This window comes from Grammomys surdaster, unplaced genomic scaffold, assembly GCF_004785775.1.
Source record: "Grammomys surdaster isolate TR1022 unplaced genomic scaffold, NIH_TR_1.0 197, whole genome shotgun sequence".
NCBI lineage: Eukaryota > Metazoa > Chordata > Mammalia > Rodentia > Muridae > Grammomys > Grammomys surdaster.
This window is the reverse complement of record NW_021604642.1, coordinates 98,580-119,635: the sequence shown is the minus strand read 5'-3', so window position 1 is coordinate 119,635 and position 21,056 is coordinate 98,580. Positions and strand designations below refer to the sequence as shown.

At 38.6% G+C, this 21,056-nt stretch overlaps 1 protein-coding gene and 1 non-coding gene across 4 annotated transcripts in view; one reads left to right on the top strand and one right to left on the bottom strand.

Annotated features, from left to right (window-relative positions):
- The window catches only part of Taf1 (TATA-box binding protein associated factor 1), a 54,935-nt gene that overhangs the window by 15,823 nt on the left and 18,056 nt on the right, over positions 1-21,056 (top strand). For all 3 annotated transcript variants that reach the window (XM_028770021.1, XM_028770020.1, XM_028770022.1), the window contains exons 12-18: positions 1,767-1,875; positions 3,095-3,193; positions 4,381-4,558; positions 9,627-9,694; positions 11,370-11,492; positions 12,966-13,058; positions 13,152-13,236. In XM_028770021.1, coding sequence (XP_028625854.1) covers positions 1,767-1,875; positions 3,095-3,193; positions 4,381-4,558; positions 9,627-9,694; positions 11,370-11,492; positions 12,966-13,058; positions 13,152-13,236 — 755 coding nt within the window. The remainder of the gene's footprint in view (positions 1-1,766; positions 1,876-3,094; positions 3,194-4,380; positions 4,559-9,626; positions 9,695-11,369; positions 11,493-12,965; positions 13,059-13,151; positions 13,237-21,056) is intronic.
- On the bottom strand, positions 5,383-5,454 carry Trnae-cuc. Its single transcript has one exon. It is a non-coding gene; the product is annotated as a tRNA-Glu (tRNA).

The window sequence follows — 21,056 nt, the reverse complement described above, 5'->3', positions numbered from 1 at the left end:
CTTAGAGAATTTAATAGATAAAATGGAGGTGTTAGGGACTGGAGAGTGGTTTAATAGTTAAGAGCACTGGTTGTTCTTCCAAAGGACCCACTGAGTTCAATTCCCAGCACGACATGGCAGCTCACAACCATCTGTCCCAGGGAATGTGACTCCCTCCCACAGACATACATGTAGTCAAAACAAAATGTACATAAAGTAAAAATAAATAAATTTTTAAAAATGGAGATGTTAAAAATTTTCCCATTTTAAAAATTATAAAATAAGCTGGGCTGTGGTGGCCAGAGATAAAGGCTTTACTATACATATCACTACATACACTTCCTACACATAATTAAAAATAATAAAAAGTAAATCTTAAAAAGCAAGCAGAAAAAGAAACTAAGTTCTTGATATTGCATATGTTTGTTACCACTGGGTTATCCTTGTTTCTAGGCTTTTTAGTGGACAGAACTAGTAAGTATACATGTTTTATTTATTTTTATTTTTTTCAAGACAGGGTTTCTCTGTGTAGTCCTGGCTGTCCTGAAACTCACTCTGTAGACCAGGCTGGCCTCAAACTCAGAAATCCGCCTGCCTCTGCCTCCCAAGTGCTGGGATTAAAGGTGTGTGCCACTACCGCCCGGCAGTATACATGTTTTAAATTGTAACTTTATACTAATACTTTAATTCACATTTTACTTATCATCTTATTTTGTATTTTTATCCTTTTCTGATTCCTAACATCAATATATTTGTCCCTTTTCTCTGACTTGTAAGTGCAAAATAGTTTCAAAATTACTATTATTGACACACACACAAAAATCCTATAAAATAGGTTCAGGATTTTTTGGAGTTTGTTGTCTGACTTGTAGCTCAAGTTGTACAATGAGATATTTTATGTTCAGAACTTTTGAACTGGGCCAAGTTGTACAGGCCTGTAATTCCAGTTACCTGGGAAGAAGAGCTAGGAGGATCGAAAGTTCAAGACCAGCCTAAGCTATAAACTGAATTTAAAGGAGACCAAGAGGGAAGGAGGAGGTGATAAAAAAGAGAGTAATGAAATACATGTGACGATGGAAGGCTGAAGGGAAGCTATTGGAGGAGACAAAGGGGGCATGAGGGATGAGGGTGGTTAGTATGGAAGGAGTGAATGAAAAACAAAGTAAAGTGATATGTGTATGAATATCATAATGAAACACATTACTTTATATGCTTACTTAGGAAAATAGATCGGCTTTGGCAACTTAGACATTGTCTCAAAAATAAAAAGTAAGGCCAGATGTGGTGTGTAGTACTTTAATCCCAGAACTTTCTATGAGTTCAAAGTCAGCCTGTTCTACATCGCAAGTTCCAGGACACCCAGTGCTACATTGAGAGACTCTGTCTCAAAAAAAAAAACAAAAACAAAAACAAAAAAATCAGCCACACCAAAAAAACAATGTAAGTGCTAGAGAGATGGCTTAGCAGTTAAGAGCACTGACTGGTTTTCCAGAGGTCCTGAGTTCAATACCCAGCAATCACATGGTGGCTCACAACCATCTGTAATGGGATCTGATGCCCTCTTCTGGTATGTTTGAAAAATAAATAAATCTTGTGAGCCATTGTGTGTGCCTGGTACCCACAGAGGTCAGAAGAGGGTGTCAAATCCACTGGAATTAGAATTACTGTCTAGTTATGAGCTACCATGTAGGTGGTAAGAGCTGAACCAGGGTCCTCTTTGTTAGAGTAGCAAGTATTCTTAACCACTGAAGACTATAAAAACACTATGACAATGTTACTGATTGCAGTGCGGATGAAGTTCGAAGAAAATCTCTGGTCCTGAAATTCCCTAAACAACAACTTCCTCCCAAGAAAAAACGGCGGGTTGGAACCACTGTTCACTGTGACTATTTGAATGTGAGTATCTGCATTTTTGTCTTATCAAATGGATTCTCATTGATTCCCCTATCCTTCTGTAGCATGGTTCTGTCAGTGTCAGATGTTCCCTATGTTTATTCCTTGAGCATTATATATATTGTTCATTATACAACTTATTAAAATGTATCTAGCCGGGCAGTGGTGGCGCACACCTTTAATCCCAGCACTTGGGAGGCAGAGGCAGGCGGATTTCTGAGTTTGAGGCCAGCCTGGTCTAAGAGTGAGTTCCAGGACAGCCAGAGCCACACAGAGAAACTCTGTCTCGAAAAACCAAAAAAAAAAAAAAAGTATCTATTTTTTTTTTTTTTAAGACAGGGCTTCTCTGGGTAGCCCTGGGACTTTCTTGGAACTCACTCTGTAGACAAAACTGATCTTGAACTCAGAAATCTGCCAGCCTCTGCCTCCCTAGTACTGGGTTAAAGGCATGTACTATCACACCTAGCTGATTGATATATATATATATATATATCTCCAGTGCTACATTGAGAGACTGTCTCAAGAAACAAATAAACAAACAAAAACCAACCACACCAAAAAATAATGTTCTGCTAGAGAGATAAAGCAGTTAAGCCATCTATATATGGTGTGGTGTATATGTGTGTTCATCTGTGCATATGCCATGATGCACAAGTGGAAATCAGAGGACATATGAAGTCAGTTTACTTCTTTACCTGGAGTCTGGAGATCAAATTATGGTCACTGTCTTCTATGGCAAGTGCCATTATCCACTGAGCTATCTTACTACCTGACCCTCTTTGATGTACATTATTATTTTGCCTGCATGTGTATAAATAAGTCTGCTAGATGCATGCCTGATGTCACAAGAGCCCAGAGAAGGGTACACTATGGAGTTAGTTGTAAGCTACTATGTGGGTGCTGGGAACTAAACCCAGGTCCTTTGCAAAAACTGCAAGGTATCTTAACCATTGAACCATCTCTTCAACTTACCATCTTCCCCTGCCCCAACTTTGCTTTTAAGATTGGTTTCCCTCTAGTCCATGCTAGTCTAGAACTTACTATGTAATCTCGGCTGGCCTTGAACTTACAGCAATCCTCCTACCTCAGCCTTCAGTTACTAAGATTATAGACTTAAGTCCTCTAAGTCTGGCATTATTGAAGATTTCTAAAATATATCAGTATATTTGAAAATATTGGGTATTTTGTCTCTCTAAAGTATTCTGATATTTTTGTTTTTTAGAGACCTCATAAATCCATCCACCGGCGCCGGACAGACCCGATGGTGACACTGTCTTCTATCTTGGAGTCTATTATCAATGACATGAGAGATCTTCCAAATGTGAGTTCATTGCATTAGATATATAGAATAGGAAAACAAAGGCCCTTTGCTTTTTTTCAGCTAGATGGCAGTAGTGTGTATATCTTTGTATCTGAAATTCTTAATTCTTTGGGATTTTTGTCTGTTTTTAAATTATTTAATAGACTATTAGGTGATGAAGGACAGAATGCAGGCAGAGGGACACATGAATTATAAGAGGATATAAAGCTAATTTTTTTTTTAGTTTCAACTCAATATTCTTTCTTTTTTGTGATAGATATGTGAATTCAAATTTCTGGATGTTAAAGTAGAAAGAATATTTTTTAAAAAATTATGTGTATGTCTCTCTATGCATATGCAAGTATCCTTAGGGGCCAGAGGCATTGATTTACCTAGAACCAAAATTACAGGAGGTTGTGAGTCCCCAGACATAGGAACTGGGAACCAAACTTAGGTCCTCTGGAAGAGCATACTGTGCTATTACAAACACTGAGCCTCCAACTTGTATGTTTTACAAGACTAGCTTTTGCATTCCATGAGTGTCTAATATATATGGAACTAGGAAGACAGTTTAATAGATAAGAGTACATACTCCTGGGGCTGGGTAGCTGAGTCAGTGGTTAAGAACACTTGTTGCAAAGGACCCAGGTTCAATTTCCAACACCTACTTGGAAGCTCATCACCTCCTCAGGTACCAGACACATGAGGTACACAGACTTACATGTAGACAAAACACTCATACACATAAAATAATAAAAATAAACCCAAAAATAACTTTAAAAAAAGAATATATACTGCACTTGCAGAGGATCACCCTTGGTTCTTAGCACCCATGTGCTCACATCCACCTATAACTCAAGCTCCAAAGAATTCAATACCTTCCAGGTGTGGTGGCTGATGCCTTTAATCCCAGCACTTGGGAGGCAGAAGCAGACGGAGTTCTGTAAGTTTGAGACCAGTCTGGTCTACAAAGCAAGTTCTAGGACAGCCAAGGTTACACAAAGAAACCCTGTCTTGAAAACCCAAAAAGAAAGGGAGGGAAGGAGGGAGGATGGGAAAAAGACGAAGAAAAAGAGGAGAAATGGTTTAATGAAAGAAACAGAGTTACTATATCTGAAAATTCTCTTGAGAATTGGTAAACTTGTAAGATATAATTGGCTGTTTTAAGTATTCTTGCTCACAAACGGTGTTGACTCTTGTTTCCACAGACATACCCTTTCCATACTCCAGTTAATGCAAAGGTTGTAAAGGATTACTACAAAATCATCACCCGGCCAATGGATCTACAGACACTCCGTGAAAATGTACGCAAACGCCTTTATCCATCTCGGGAAGAATTCAGAGAACATTTGGAACTAATTGTGAAAAATAGTGCAACTTATAATGGTAATAGTCCCTTGTTCCTTGACTGCAAAGGTCACCTTTCAGATTCTTGTTGTTTCCTGCCCTCCTTCCCTTCTCCCTCTTGGCTTCAGCCCTGCTCGCTCATATGAGGGATCAGATCTCATTATGGATGGTTTTGAGCCACCATGTGCTTGCTGGGAGTTGAACTCATGACTTCTGGAAGAACAGTCAGTGCTCTTAACTGCTGATCCATCTCTCCAGCCCCACCTTTCAGATTCTTATCCCCTTGCTGGTTCTAAATTCAGAGTAGATGAGAATGAATGAAAAGACTATAATGTACAGTTTTTAGTATGCACATTGGGTAGTATACATTTCAGTCATATAATAAGTATTGCTTGTTTTTAGCTTTATTATTTAATCCTTTTTGAGACATGGTCTCACTGTGTAGCTCTGGCTGGCCAGGAACTAACTATGCAGACCAGACTAGCCTCAAAATCACAGAAACACTTTGGCCTCTTCTCCCAAATTAGTGCTAGGATTAAATCCATGTTCTGCCACACCCAGCCTTCCTCTATTTAATTTTTAATATATTCTCTGTTGAATTTGAGACATTGGGTATGGGTAGACTCTACAAAGGATGTTCTTGTAGCCATATTTTGTGTATTTTAACTCAGTCTGCATTTTTGTTACAGGAGCTAGATGTACATTTTTTGTTTTGTTTTGTTTTTTCGAGACAGGGTTTCTCTGTGTAGTTCTGGCTGTCTCACTCTGTAGACCAGGCTGGCCTCGAACTCAGAAATCCGCCTGTCTCTGCCTCCCAAGGGCTGGGTTTAAAGGCGTGTGCCACCACCGCCCAGCAACAGTATTTCCCTGACCGGGAATCAAACCCGGGCCGAGGCGGTGAGAGCGCCGAATCCTAACCACTAGACCACCAGGGAAGCTCATTTTATTTAAAACAAACAAACAAACAGGAATGGCTGGGAGGAAGAAGTCAGTATGCATTAATTCATGTATAAGTGTTGACACCCAGAGTATAGAGTAATACTAATACAGCTATGATGCATCCGTAGTTTAGCATCTCACGACTTTTTCTGTTTTCTCATGTATAAACAGAACAATAATGATAACTAGATTCTGAAGCTTTCCACAAGCCAGTCCAACTTATCAAATTTCCTTTCCAATCACTAGCTTCTGGTATCCACTATAGACTCTAATCAAATATGCACCATTACATTTTATTTGAATATTCCAAGGTATTTCTTTACTTCTTCATGTCTTTACAATCTTTTTCCCTCTTTCTGAAGTTCCCTGATTGCTTAAAAAAAAACAAACCTGTTTTGTTTTTGTTCTTTGATCCTCTGTGTTCTGGAGCACAGTGAAATCAGCTTTAAAGCTCTTATCCTGTAATTACTTATATATCCGGCCAGTTTGTGATTTACTAGAAGTAATGTTATTTATGTTGACAGTTCCAGAGCTGAGCAGAGTGTCAGACTGTATACAAGGGAAGAAAGAGGAGATTGGAAATGGTGGCATATGTCTATAATCCCAACACGTGGGAAACAGAGGCAGGAGGATCAGGAGTGCAAGGTCATCCTTAGTAGCTCCATAGCAAGTTCTACACCAGCTTGGGCTACATGAGATACTGTCTCAAAAATAATAAATAATGCCAGCTAGGCACCTCAACAGATAAGGCTTACAACCTGAGTTCAATTCACAGAGCCTACAGTGGAAGGAGGGAACTGACTCTTGAAAGTTGCTAACCACACACATGCCATTGCTTATGGACCTATACACACATATACATACACACACATACACACACACACACATTGAAATAAATTAAAAAATAGAAGGGAATTAAAATAAAACAAAGCCCTATGGTGGGATGTATGTAACTCAGTGGTAAAGCACTTAACCAGCACACATTAGGTCCTAGGTTCAGTCTTTAATAGTAGCAAAAAAAGGGCTGGAGAGATGGCTCAGCGGTTAAGAGCACTGGCTCTTCTTCCAGGGGTCCTGAGTTCAATTCCCAGCAACCACATGGTGCCTCACAACCATCTGTAATGCAAACTGATGCCCTCTTCTGGTGTGTCTGAAGACAACTACAGTATACTCATATAAATCAATAAAAAAAAAATTTAAAAAAATAGTAGCAAAAAAAAAGTTTCTCACAGCCTTGTATCCTTTATTCTATGATTCACTCTTCTGACTTCCTCACATGTCAGTGCTGGTGATGGTGAGAGTAACAGTGACATGAAATGTTTTTGTTTGGATTGCCTGCCTCCCCCCTCCAATATTTCAGCTATTGTTTATTCCTCGATACCACCATCCCCGCCTCTTTGGGACAGGATTTCTACCTACCCAAGCTGATTTTGAACTAGCTGTATAGTCCAGACTGGCCTCAAACTTGCTATCCAAATGCTTTGCTTTCTCGATTACTGTGACTACAGAGTTGTACCACCACCATAGCTAGCATATTTTCTTTTATGGATAATAACTTTTTAGAAATTAAGCTAATAAATATTTTGGATTTGTCCACTTTAAAACTAACATAAACATTTGTGAACATTTATGTTTAAACTTTTGTGTAGACATTTGCTTTCATTTTTCTTTGGTATATGCATAGGAGAGGAATTGTTGAGTTATAGGGTAGCTTTGACCAGCATCTTGAAACCTTTCCCAGTTTCTTGAGTAGCTATATCACTTTGTAGTTCTACCAGAAATGTAACATGCATTTCATCCACATTCTGCCTTCTCCTCATCCTCACCAATGTTTGTTAGTCTTTCTATTGTAGTCATCCTAGTTTGTTTCAAGTGGCACATCATGTGTATTTATGTCTCCTTAATGACACTGAGAATCTTTGTATGTACTTAGGATATTGCCCACCTTTTCCTTCTCGATGCTCTCTTCTCTTATTTCCAGGAGTATTTTATGTAGCATTTTCTATTTTTCACTTTAAAGATTTACTTTATGTGTATGCATTTGGGTGTAGCATGTGATTGCAAGTATCTACAGAGGCCGGAGGCTTTGGATCACCCCGAAACTAGAGTTATATGTGAGGTACCTGGTGTGGATACTAGGAATTGAACTGCAAGAGCAGTCTACACTTTTAATCACTGAGCCATCTTTCTAGCTCTTATTCTTTTCTTACTACTTCAGCTCCTATATGTCCACTGATGCCCGCCCCTATCTTTTGTCTCTACATCTATTTAAGGCTTCATAGCTTTACTTCCAGGTATTTGCTAGACATGATAGTTCTCATTGTCCTACTGGCAATTCATTATCTGATTGTCTGTATAAATAAAGAATTTTGCTGGCTGCCTAGTTATACAATCTAGAATTTTTAATCACAGTTGATCCCATGCTCCTTTTCTCACACTCAGTCCTATAAACTATACTATCTGCATTTTTGAACTTGTCCCTTTCCTTTTTGTCGCCCTTGCTACTTGGTTAATTGAAGCCCTTGATAGCTCTTGTTTAACCTCTTACAACAGTTTCCAAATAGTGTTTTTGCTTTAATTCTTCCTATAGTTGACAGGATGGCAATTCTCCCCCAGAACTCAAATTGAGGAAATTACAGTCTTAGACTAATAGGTGTAGCACAGAGATAGAGCACTTGGTTAGCATGTATGATATCCAAGTATCAAACAAGTGAACAAAGAAAAGAAGCATCATTTTAAAAATGAGTTTAAAATACTCAGTATCTTTCTAGTACCTATACTATTGTCTAATGTTGTCCCTTCCGAACTTTCCAAGTTCATGTCCTATCTTTCACATATATATGTATCAAAACTAATTGAGGCCCTGATGAAATGTATTGTTCATGTTTATATGAATTTGACTAATTAGTTCTGTGTCTTTGTTCCTTCTCTCTGGAATGTCCTTCCCTATTACTTGCCCATTGAGCTTCTATTCTTTAATAACTAACTAAATGTGAGTTAGAACAAGCCTTCCTTCCTTGCCCCGAGAGCAGATTTTTTGCTTTCTTTTTATTTTACTAAAGATCGAGCCCAGAACCTCCAGCATGCTAGGCAAGTACTTTTAGCTATAGACCAGACTCCCTTTTAGTTTTTATTTTGGAATGAGGCCTTGCTAAGTTGCACAGGCTAGCTTTGAACTTTTCTTGTAGTCCAGCCTGAGTTTAAACTTGTATCCTATGCCTCAGCCTCCTGAGTAGGTAAAATTACCAACCTGTACCACCAGTCTTGGTTTCCAATTAGCAGATTTGATATACATGGAAATAGAATATGGTTTATATGCAATCAATATATTTCATTTATACTGATAGTTTTTTTTAACTTTTATGGAAACTAAGACAAATAAACTTTAGTGTACCTACTCATTGAATTTAACAATTTGTCAGTTTGTGGCGAATCTTGTTTATTATAGATTTTCTGACTGTATCATTTCAGTCATAGATATTTGATAGGATTACACTGTCATGCAATGATTTCTTTTTCAAGTCATTTTTTTAAAGGTTTATTTATTTATATGAATACACTGTAGTTGTCTTCAGACACACCAGAAGAGGGCATCAGATCCCATTACAGATGGTTGTGAGCCACCATGTGGTTGTTAGGAATTGAACTCAGGACCTCTGGAAGAGCAGTCAGTGCTCTTAAGCTCTGAGCCATCTCTCCAGCCCTAATTCATATATTTTAAGGCTCAGTGTTGGCCCTAGTACTGGCCTCCAGTTGTGACAGCTCATGAACAAATAAGCAGCTGTAATCCAAAAGAGTATATAGTCACAAATAAAGAACAGTTAAAATTCATTCATATTATCTACCCATTGATATATTAGGCACTGAAAAATGGAGTAAAGACTGGTAGTGTCTGTACCTTGTGTGGTAGCACATACCTGTAATCCCAAGGAGGTGAAGGTGGAAAGATCTGAAGTTGAAGGTCATTCTCAGCTACATAGTGAGTTCAAGACCAGCCTGGGATAAATGAGACTTTGTCTTAGAAAAATAAAAAAGGAAAAGACTGCTATTATCTACCTCAGTTACTAGGCTGGTGCCTGGGACCTTTTTAGGTTCTTTAGTAAATGTATGAAGTGTTGGAAACATGTGACAACTTTGATTTATAATGGCATTTCTTATTCCTCTGTAGGGCCAAAACACTCACTGACTCAGATTTCTCAATCCATGTTGGATCTCTGTGATGAAAAACTCAAAGAGGTAAGAATTAAAGATAAGACAAAGTAGTGGACATAGTGGCATCCACCTAGAATCCTAGTACTTGGGAGTTGAAGATAGGAGGATCAGGAACGTAATGTCATCCTCAACTACATATTGAGTTCAAGAAGAGCCTAAGCTACATGGAACTTTGACTCAAAAATCAAAATAAATCTTTTTTTTTTTAAAAAAAAAAATGAGGGCTGGAGAGATGGCTCAGTGGTTAAGAGCACTGACTGCACTTCCAGAGGTCCTGAGTTCAAATCCCAGCAACCACATGGTGGCTCACAACCATCTGTAATGAGATCTGATGCCCTCTTCTGGTGTGTCTGAAGATAGCTACAGTGTATTCATATATAAATACATAAATCTTTAAAAAAAAAAAAAAAAATGAAGCGCCGGGCAGTGGTGTCGCACACCTTTAATCCCAGCACTTGGGAGGCAGAGGCAGGCGGATTTCTGAGTTCGAGGCCAGCCTGGTCTACAGAGTGAGTTCCAGGACAGCCAGGACTACACAGAGAAACCCTGTCTTGAAAAACCAAAAAAAAAACAAAAAAACAAAAAAAAAACAAAAAAAACCCAGTAAGTTACAGTCCTGTCCCTCTATAAACCCCTATTTTTACCAAAGAATGTGATACCTTAAAAGTTTATAAAAGCACAGATAATAATGAAGTTTGATGCTGACATAGATGGCTTAACAAAGGAGAACATGATTGATAAACATGGAAAATTTTGTCACCTTGGTTGAGATAAATTACATGTTTAAGCCACAGTTAGCTGAGCATAGTAATACATACCTGTGATTGTAGCACTTGAGAGCCAGAAGCAGGGCGAGCACAAGTTCTGGGTCAGCCTGGGCTATATATTGAAACCCTGTCTCAAAATTAAAAAAACAACCAAAACCACCCTCCCCCTAAATTAGATTTTTCTCTGTATCTGTTAGAATGCTAAAGTCTTGTATACAGTATGGAGATTCAATATTGGTATGCAAGGGAGATATAGTTAAGAGGATCAGAAATTCAAGGTAATTAATTTGTGGCAACACTGCAAGTTCAAGGTTAGCCTATGACTTAGGAGACCCTGTCTCAAAAAAAGTGGTGGAGGGGCTTATGAGACTAAGGATTAAGGGTACAGTGAGAACACAGAGGATAGAGGCAATGAGAACATAGAGATTTTCATACTACACAGACAGAAATGAATTTGTTTAAGTTTCCTTGTACAAGTCACTAATCAAGCTGAGGTTGTATATTAAATGTGAAGTCAGTCTAGGCTACATAGGATACATACCTTATTAGAAAAACAAACAAAAAGAGCCATTAACTAATGGTAATGTTCTGTATTCTTGGCATTCATTTTATATAAAAGACAATGTTCTAAAAGCCAGATTTGCCAAAGATTCTGTTGTTGTAGAAAACTAGTATTGTCTTGACCTTTCTATTCTTGGTGCTATACAAGAATGGGATGTAGAATATGAGATTTGCTGCCATGTTCCTTTGTGATCCTTTAGCCAAAGTATCATTTATCTAGATTGACCTGAAACTGGATAGTAGATAATTCAGAGGTAAATTTTGGGGGACTAAAGTCATAGACAATTAGCTGGACTTTAAATTATCTTTAGCTTTTCTGTGAACATCATACTTCAGGAAAACTGTTTTCATTTTGTTTTGCTCTATTTCAGAAAGAGGATAAGTTGGCACGTTTAGAGAAAGCTATTAACCCCTTGCTTGACGATGATGATCAAGTAGCATTTTCTTTTATTCTGGACAACATTGTCACTCAGAAAATGATGGCAGTTCCAGATGTAAGTAATTTTCATGCCAAATATTGAGAGGATAGTAGTAGAGGATGGAAAGAAGTACATGTTATATTAAGAGATTAAGATACATGGGGTGGCTGGGCGGCGGTGGCGCACGCCTTTAATCCCAGCACTTGGGAGGCAGAGGCAGGCGGATTTCTGAGTTTGAGGCCAGCCTGGTCTACAGAGTGAGGTCCAGGACAGCCAGGGCTACACAGAGAAACCCTGTCTCGAAAAAAAAAAAGCAAAAAAAGAAAAAAAAAAGAAAGAAAAAAATACATGGGGTGATGTGTGTTCGTAGGAACTGGGATGCAATTTTAAATATCAACCTTTTACTATGTGAATTCATTATCATTGGAAGTAAAGATGCCAAGTGTCTTTGAATATTAAGAGCTTCTTCCTATTGTCAGTATTTAGTATTTGTACACTGTTGAATAGCCTGGGAGAGCAGAGCTGTCAACTAATAGTAGGTTCTTGATTTAGAAATGGTCATATACTAACACTTTCAACATTTTTATTACATTTATTTACTTGTGCATGTTGAGGAGGAAGGCATAAGTCATGTTTTGTGTATGGTCAAAAACACTTGGTAGGGTGTGGTGGCACAACCTCTCATCCCAGCACTTGGTAAGCAAAAAGCAGGTGGACCTCTGAATTCAAGGCAAGCCGGGGCTACACATTAGGATGCTGTCTTTTCTTTTTTTTTCTTTTTTTAAATCCCTTGGGAAATTGGGCTTCTCTTCTAACCTGTGGGTTCCAGGAATTAAATTCAGGTCAGTGGGTTGTTAGTAAGTAAGCACCTCTACCCACTAAGCCATCTTGCATGTTCACAGAAAAAAAATACTCAACAATTACTCAATGTTTGTTGTCCTTTTTGTTTAATTTTATGACAAGGCTATCATTTATCATACTAGTTCTAAGGACCATTTTATATATTGGACCCCTCAGAAATTCTGAATTAAATATTCTGTTGCATATGATCATAATGATCTATGTCTACAGTGTTAAAAAATTTCTAGATGAGGCTGGGCAGTGGTGGTGCATGCCTTTAATCCCAGCACTTGGGAGGCAGAGGCAGGTGGATTTCTGAGTTTGAGGCCAGCCTAGTCTACAGAGTGATTTCCAGGATAGCCAGGACTACACAGAGAAACCCTGTCTTGAAAAACCAAAAAAAAAAAAAAAAAAAAAAATCTAGATGGAACTATGGAATAAGGAATTTTATTCTAGTTTGCAAAATTTAGTCTTTTAACACAGAAATAAGATTTCAGTTCTAAGTTTAGAGGAGGGATTCTCACTTTATCTGGATGTAAGAATCTTTAATGAGACCCTGAAATTACAGATAAGTTTGTGTGCGGATTCATATTTCTGTAGAATGAGCCTATATTTTTTCATCAGAAATATTTATAACTCAGTGAAAATTGGGCCTCTTTGATATAAGTAATGATTTTCATTTGACTTTCCATGCTTTCTTTTTACTAGTCTTGGCCGTTTCATCACCCAGTTAATAAGAAGTTTGTTCCAGATTATTACAAAGTGATTGTCAGTCCAATGGATTTGGAGACTATACGTAAGGTAAGTGATTTTTTTTTTATAATCAGTGGCTTTTGCTTTTTATAATAAATATCTTTGTATGTGTAACTGAGTGCCTGATTGTTTTTATCATAGAATATCTCCAAGCACAAATATCAGAGTCGAGAGAGCTTTCTAGACGATGTAAACCTGATTCTAGCCAACAGTGTTAAGTACAATGGTGGGTATTTATTTTCTTTCTCTGTCATAAGTTTTATCTCTCTAGTATTAATTTTCATTACTAAAATTCTAAAGCTTAAGCAGGTTTAAGAAGTGATAGCTAAATCAAGTAACTTAGTTTACTTTCTAAAATTTTGTTTCTACATTTATGTATTTGTGCTATCCTGGTGTGCTTTTGGAGGTTAGGGGACAACTCAGAGTTGGTTCTCTGTTTCCATCATGTGAGTTGGAACCTAGATTGTCAGGTTCAGTGCTGAACTATTTAATCTTCTCAATTTTTAAAGTAGGTACATATTTTAGAGAGTGTTCTATAAGAATCATGGAAATCAGTCTATCCTTCAAATTGTGTAAAGCATAGGAAAATGAGGCATTAATGAAAATCAAATGGATGTTCCCTGTTCTTTGAGTCATCATTGTGTTTCTATAAGCTTTGAAAGGTTGCATCTCAAAGTTACATGGAGCTGAGTCTGAAATGTGTAGCTGGCTATAGACCATGGCAAACTTTGCTATATGTAATTTTGCTCAGCACCTCAATTGATGGAATAATGTTTGCTAAACGCTTTGCTACCTGCTTTATCTTCTGATAGTAAGAATGGTCTCTGTGTTCAAGTGCTTTATACTTCAGTTGATATAGACAACTAAAACACATCTTGATAAGGGCTATAAATAAAAAGATATACAACCTGCATTAGTGGGAAAACAGTACTTTAATCTGAGGGCTAGGAAAGACTTCATAAACTAGTAAAAGTTAAAAAGATTTTTTGTTTTTGAGACATAGTCTCATGTATCGTAGGCTGACCTTAAACCTGTTCTACACTTGAGTTGATCTTCCTGCTCCCACCTCATGTTTGTGGGGCACCAAGCATGGCTAAGTCATTTTTTTTTTGAGACAGAATCTCACTATGTAGCCCTGCCTGGCCTGGAACTCACTATGTAGAGCTCATAGAGACTAGCCTGTCTCTGTTAGGATTAAAGGTATGTGCTACCACACTCAATCAAAAATTATTATAATTTAAAAAAATTAAATCGAAAAATTATAATAAAAAAATTATTATAATTAAAAAACTTTTTAAGGGCCAGGTGTGGTACACACCTTTAATCCCAGCATTTGGTAAGCAGAAGCAGATGAGTCTCTGAATTCGAGGCCAGCCTGGTTTGCATAGTGAGTCTGGGACAGCCAGGACCAGTTACACAGAAAAACTCTATCTTGAAACAACAACAACAAAACCACCCGTAATTATTTTAATTATATGTATGTGTGGGTGTGCGTGTGAGGCGAGGTGCCTGTGGAGGACAGAAGGGTGCGTGAGATCCCCTAGAACTGGAGTTAGAAGTGGATGTGAGAGCCGGGCGGTGGTGGCGCACGCCTTTAATCCCAGCACTTGGGAGGCGGAGGCAGGCGGATTTCTGAGTTCGAGGCCAGTGAGTTCCAGGACAGCCAGGGCTATACAGAGAAACTCTGTCTCGAAAAACCAAAAAAAAAAAAAAAAAAAAAAGTGGATGTGAGGTGCCAGACATGGGTGCTGGAAATTGAAGTCAGGTCTTCCTCAAGAGCAGCAAATGTTCTTAGCCATTTGAGTCATCTTTCTAGCCTCAGGAATTTGTTTTTGAACTGAGTCTTAAAGGATGTTGACTATCATGGTTAATTACTGAGCACCTACTATGCTGAACAATAATCAAGAGGAAAAGGATGATGAGGTTCCAGATAGAGAGCCAAATGCAAAAATACATAAAAATGCTTTAGATGGGAAAGTACAAATAAGTTTGGCTTGTATATAAGGTGATGGCTAGGTTTGACTATAAAAATGAAACAAGGTAGATAAGACTGAGGTTGAAAGGCCCAGTAAGTCACACTAAACCAGTGGGAGAGGAGAGGGATGCAGTTTTAGTAAATACCATTTGAGAACTTATCAAATAATAAAGTAGAAGAGAGTGAGATTTGGAGACTAGTAAAGAAACTCTTAACAGTACCCATGTTGAATAACAAAACTTAATAGCCTGGACAGTTAAGAAGCAGCAAAAAGGCCTGGCATGGTTGCACATGCCTTTAACCCTAGCACTCAAGAAGCAGTGACAGGCAGTGAGTTCAAGGATAGCCTAGTTGGTCTACATGGTAAGTCCCAGGATAGCCAAGGCTCCAAAGAGAGACTGTTTCAAAAAATCCAAAACGATATTGGCAATGGTGGTACATGCCTTTGATCCCAGCTCTAGGGAGGCAGAAGCAGGTAAATCTCTGTGAGTTTGAGGACAGCCTGCTCTACAGAGCAAGGTCCAGGGCTACATAGAAGATACTGTCTCGAATAACAAGAAAGAAAGAGGGAGAGGGAGAGGTAAGGAAGGATGAAAGGGAAAAGAAAAGAAGCAAATAGAATAGAAAGGTAGGACAGATAGTAAAAAAAATCAGAATTGATACTTCAATTGATACATTCATAAAATGCTCTGTGTGTTTGTGTTTTAAGTGGAACATTACAGCTGGGCTATACAAGGAAAGCCTTGTGGGCCAAGTATGGTGATTCACACCATTATTTCTAGCACTCAGGAAGCAGAGATAATCAAATCACAAGTCTTTTTGAGTTCTACATAGAGTTCTATCTAAGCCAGCCAGAATTACATAGTGAGACCCTGTCTCAAAAGCAAATATGAAAGAGACAATGTTATAGATTATAACCTAGGATATGTTTCGATAGAATGGAGGTATAAACTATTTAACATGAAATTTCACAGTGATTTTTGTTTAAGTCTTATATGTTAAAACTGGTTTTTGAGATGAGGGAGGGTCTTACTGCCTTGCTCGTTTATTCACTTTACATCCCAATATCCAGTTTTTATTTAATTTTAAGTCCTTCATATGTACTACATTATATACAAGACTATTTCCATAGAATTTCAATTTTTCATTCTTTTTTAATGATAGCCAGGTTTTTTGAATATGTAGTATTTCTACCTTTTCATTTCCAATTGATGTTTCATTTAGAGCTTTTTGTTTTGTTTTGCTTTTTTTTTTTTTTTTTTTTGGTTTTTTTGAGACAGGGTTTCTCTGTGTAGCCCTGGCTGTCCTGGACCTCACTCTGTAGACCAGGCTGGCCTCAAACTCAGAAATCCGCCTGCCTCTGCCTCCCAAGTGCTGGGATTAAAGGCCTGTGCCACCACCGCCTGGCTTGGATCCAGCTTTTTACTCCAATGTAGCTTCTACTGTGCCGAGTATATCTTAAGTGAACAAGGTCACAGAAATCCCCTTGATAATAGGCCATTTATAGTCCTTATCTTGATCTTACTACAAGAGTTAATCACTTCCTTGAAACTGTACTGTGATGAGAGCTGTCCTCCTTTTTAAACCTTTTCAGTCTCCTTGCTTATTTTCTTACTCATATACTTCAACTACCATCTCTTTCTTGATGACACTATTCTAGACAAAGATTTTGGCCTCTACCTGCTTAAAAAATGTTCTTTTTTAAAAATCATGACTACATGTTTGTATAACGTGTGCGTGCAGTATCTCCAAAGACCAGAAGAGAGGATATCAGACTCTCTGGTGGAAGAGGTGGGAGAAGGAATGAAAGAGAGTGCAAGTGCATGAGCTACCATGTGGATGCTAGTTACCAGTGCTCTTAACCATTGAGCCACCTCCCTGGTCTTATAAAATAAATATTAGAAAGGTCAAAGGGCCAAAGATGAAAGGACAGCGCCTGGAAAGTGAGGTGGTGCTGTAGAATGAACAACAAGGAAGAAGTCCATTTCAAGTATAAGAAAGCTGCTAAGATCAGATCTAGGGGAGTTGGGTTTCACAGTGTTTCATCACTTATTGAATAAAGGCTCAATAAGTGTTCCTCGTCACTCTTTATCAGTAGTCCCTTAAATATACTTTTGTAGTACTATATGCTTTATTGAAATTTGAAGTTTGGGCTGGGCATATCTTTGGGTAACAGCATAACTTTAATCCCAGCACACTATAAGCAGAGGCAGGCAGATCTCTGAGAGTTTGAAGCCAGCATGATGGTGACTTTCAGGCCAGACCAGCTAGAGTTACATAGTGAATTCTACCTCATTATATATCTCTGGCTAGCCTGGAGTTCCCTATGAGACAGTTGTACCTGTCTTACAATAAGTGCTTAAAAAGGAATATTTAACTGGGTGTTGGTGACAATTTGCCTTTAATCCCAGCACTTAGGAGGCATAGGCAGGAGGATCTCTGAATTCCAGGCCAGCCAGGGCTATATGTAAAACCCTGTCTTAAACAATAAAAACACACCCAAGTAGTAATAGCCTCTTTTCTTAAAAATGCCATTTTGTTTGTTGAAGACAGGGTCTCACTTTGTAGTTTTGGCTGGCCTTAAGACTCATAAAGAACTGCATGCTTCTGCCTCCTGAGTCCTGTAATAAAAAGCATTAACCACCACATTCAGCTTACCTAGAATTGATTATATAGACAAGGCTGGCCTCTGCTTTTTAAGTGTTGGTATTGTTTTCTGCATGCATGTATGTGAGTGTGATATTTATTTTCTTAGGAGAGAGTTATTTCTAGTATGGTAGAAATTATAGCCAGGCGGTGGTGGCGCACGCCTTTAATCCCAGCACTTGGGAGGCAGAGGCAGGCGGATTTCTGAGTTTGAGGCCAGCCTGGTCTACAGAGTAAGTTCCAGGACAGCCAGGACTACACAGAGAAACCTTGTCTCGAAAAGGAAAAAAAAAAAAGAAATTATATATATACACACACACGTATACATTTATTGGATATTTTATTTACATTTCAGATGTTATTCTCTTACCCTATTTCCCACCCCCAACCCAGGAACTCTCTATCCCATCACCCTTCCACCTGCTTCTTTGTGGATATGCCCCTACCTACCCCCCCCCCCCAACTCCCACCTCCCCACCTTCGAATTCCCCACACACGGCATCCAGCCTTCATGGGACCAAGGATCTCCTCTCCTACCTATGCCCGACAGGACCACCCTCCCTTACATATACAGCTGGAGTCATGGGTCCCTCCATAAGTGCTCCCAGGCTGGTGGTTTAGACCCTGGGAGCTCTGGTTGGTTGGTATTGTTGCACTTCCAATAGGGCTGCAAGCCCCTTCAGTTCCTTCAGCCTTTTCTCTTCCTCTTCCATTGAAGACCTCATGATCAGTTCAATGGTTAGCTGCGAGCATCCACCTTTGGCAGAGCCTCCCAGGAGAAGGTATATCAGGCTCCAGTCAGCATGGACTTCCTGGCATCCACAACAGTGCCTGCATTTAGTGACTGCACATGGGGTGGATCCTCAGGTAGGGCAGTCTCCAGACAGCCTCTCTTCCAGTCTCTGTTCTATACTTTGTCTCCGTACTTGCTTCCATGAGTATTTTGTTACTCCTTCTAAGAAGGACAGAAACATCCACACTTTGAACTTCCTTCTTCATGAGCTTCGTGTGGTCTCTGAGTTGTACCTTGGGTATTTCAAGCTTCTGGGCTAATATCCAATAATCAGTGAGTGAATGCCATGTGTGTTCTTTTGTGATTGGGTTACCTCACTCAGGATGATATTTTCTAGTTCCATCCATTTACCTAAGAATTTCTCGAATTCATTGTTTTTAATAGCTAAGTAATACTCCATTGTGTAAATATACCACATTTTTTGTATTCATTCCTCTGTTGAAGGACATCTGGATTCTTTACAGCTTCTGGCTATTATAAATAAGGCTGCTATGAACATAGAGCATTTTCTGGGTATATGCCCAGGAGTAGTATAGCTGGGTCCTCAGGTAATACTATGTCCAATTTTCTGAGGAACTGCCAGACTGATTTCCAGAGTGGTTGCACCATCTTGCAGTCCCTCCCACCAACAATGGAGGAGTGGTTCCTCTTTCTCCACATCCTTGCCAGCATCTACTATCACCTGAGTTTTTGATTTTAGCCATTCTGACTGGTGTGAGGTGGAATCTCAGAGTCGTTTTGATTTGCATTTCCCTGATGACTAAGGATGCTGAACATTTCTTTAGGTGCTTCTTGGCCATTCTATTCTTTGTTAAGCTCTATATCCCATTTTTTAATAAGGTTATTTGGTTGTCTAGAGTCTAATTTCTTGAGTTTTTTGTATACTTTGGATATTAGCCCTCTATCAGATGTAGGATTGGTAAAGATTTTTTCCCAGTCTGTTGGTTGCTGTTTTGTCCTATTGACAGTGTCCTTTGCCTTACAGAAACTTTGCAATTTTATGTAGTTCCATTTGTCAATTCTTGATGTTGGAGCATAAGCCATTGGTGTTCTGTTCAGGAACTTTTCCCCTGTGCCCAAGTATTGGAGGTTCTTCCCCACCTTCTCTTCTGTTAGTTTAAGTGTATCTGGTTTTATGTGGAGGTCCTTGATCCACTTAGACTTGAGCTTTGTACAAGGAGATAAGAATGAATTAATTTGCATTCTTCTACATGTTGTCCTCCAGTTGAACCAGCACCATTTGTTGAAAATGCTGTCCTTTTTCCACTGGACAGTTTTAGCTCCTTTGTCAAAGGTCAAGTGACCATAGGTATGTGGTTTCATTTCTGAGTCTTCAATTCTAGTCCATTGATCTTCCTGCCTGTCTCTGTACCAATACCATGCAGTTTTTATCACTATTGCTCTGTAGTACAGCTTGAGGTCAGGGATGGTGGTTCCTCCAGAAGTTCTTTTATTGTTGAGAATAGTTTTCACTATCCTGGGTTTTTTGTTTGTTATTCCAAATGAATTTGAGAATTTCTCTTTCTAACTCTGTGAAGACTTGAGTTGGAATTTTGATGGGGATTGCATTGAATCTGTAGATTGCTTTTGGCAAGATGGCCAGTTTTTACTATACTATTTCTGCCAATCCATGAGCATGGGAGATCTTTCCATCTTCTGAGATCTTCTTAGATTACTTTCTTCAGAGACTTGAAGTTCTTGTCATACAGATCTTTCACTTGCTTGGTTAGATTCACACCAAGGTATTTTATATTATTTGCGACTATTGTGAAGGGTGTCATTTCCCTAATTTCTTTTTCAGCCTGTTTATCTTTCACGTAGAGGAAGGCTACTGATTTGTTTGAGTTGATTTTATATCCAGCCACTTTGCTGAAGTTGTTTATGAGTTGTAGGAGTTCTCTGGTGGAAGTTTTGGGGTCACTTAAGTATACTGTCATATCATCTGCAGTTAGTGATGTTTTGACTTCTTCCTTTCCTATTTGTATCCCTTTGACTTCTTTTTGTTGTCTAATTGCTCTGGCTAAGATTTCGAGTTCTATATTGAATAGGTAGGGAGAGAGTGGGCAACCTTGTCTAGTCCCTGATCTTAGTGGGATTGCTTCAAGTGTCTCTCCATTTAGTTTGATGTTGGCTACTGGTTTGCTGTAAATTGCTTTTACTATGTTTAGGTAGGGGCCTTGAATTCCTGATCTTTCCAAGACTTTTATCATGAAGGGATGTTGAATTTTGTCAAATGCTTTTCAGCATCTAGTGAGATGATCATGTTTTTTTTTTTTCCTTTGAGGTTATTTATATAGTGGCTTATGTTGATCTATTTCTGTATAGTGAACCATCCCTGCATTCCTGGGATAAAGCCTACTTGATCATGATGAATAATTGTTTTGATGTATTCTTTAAGGTATTTTTGTGTTTCCTCTTTAAGGGCTTCTACCTATTTACCTGTGTTCTCCTGTACTTCTTTAAGGGGGTTGCTTATATTCTTCTTAAAATCCTCTATCATCATCGTGAGAAGTGATTTTAATTCTGAATCCTGCTTTTCAGATGTGATGGGGGTGTCCAGGGCTTGCTATGATGGGAGAAATGGGTTCTAATAATGCCAAGTAACTTTGGTTTCTGTTGCTTATGTTCTTGT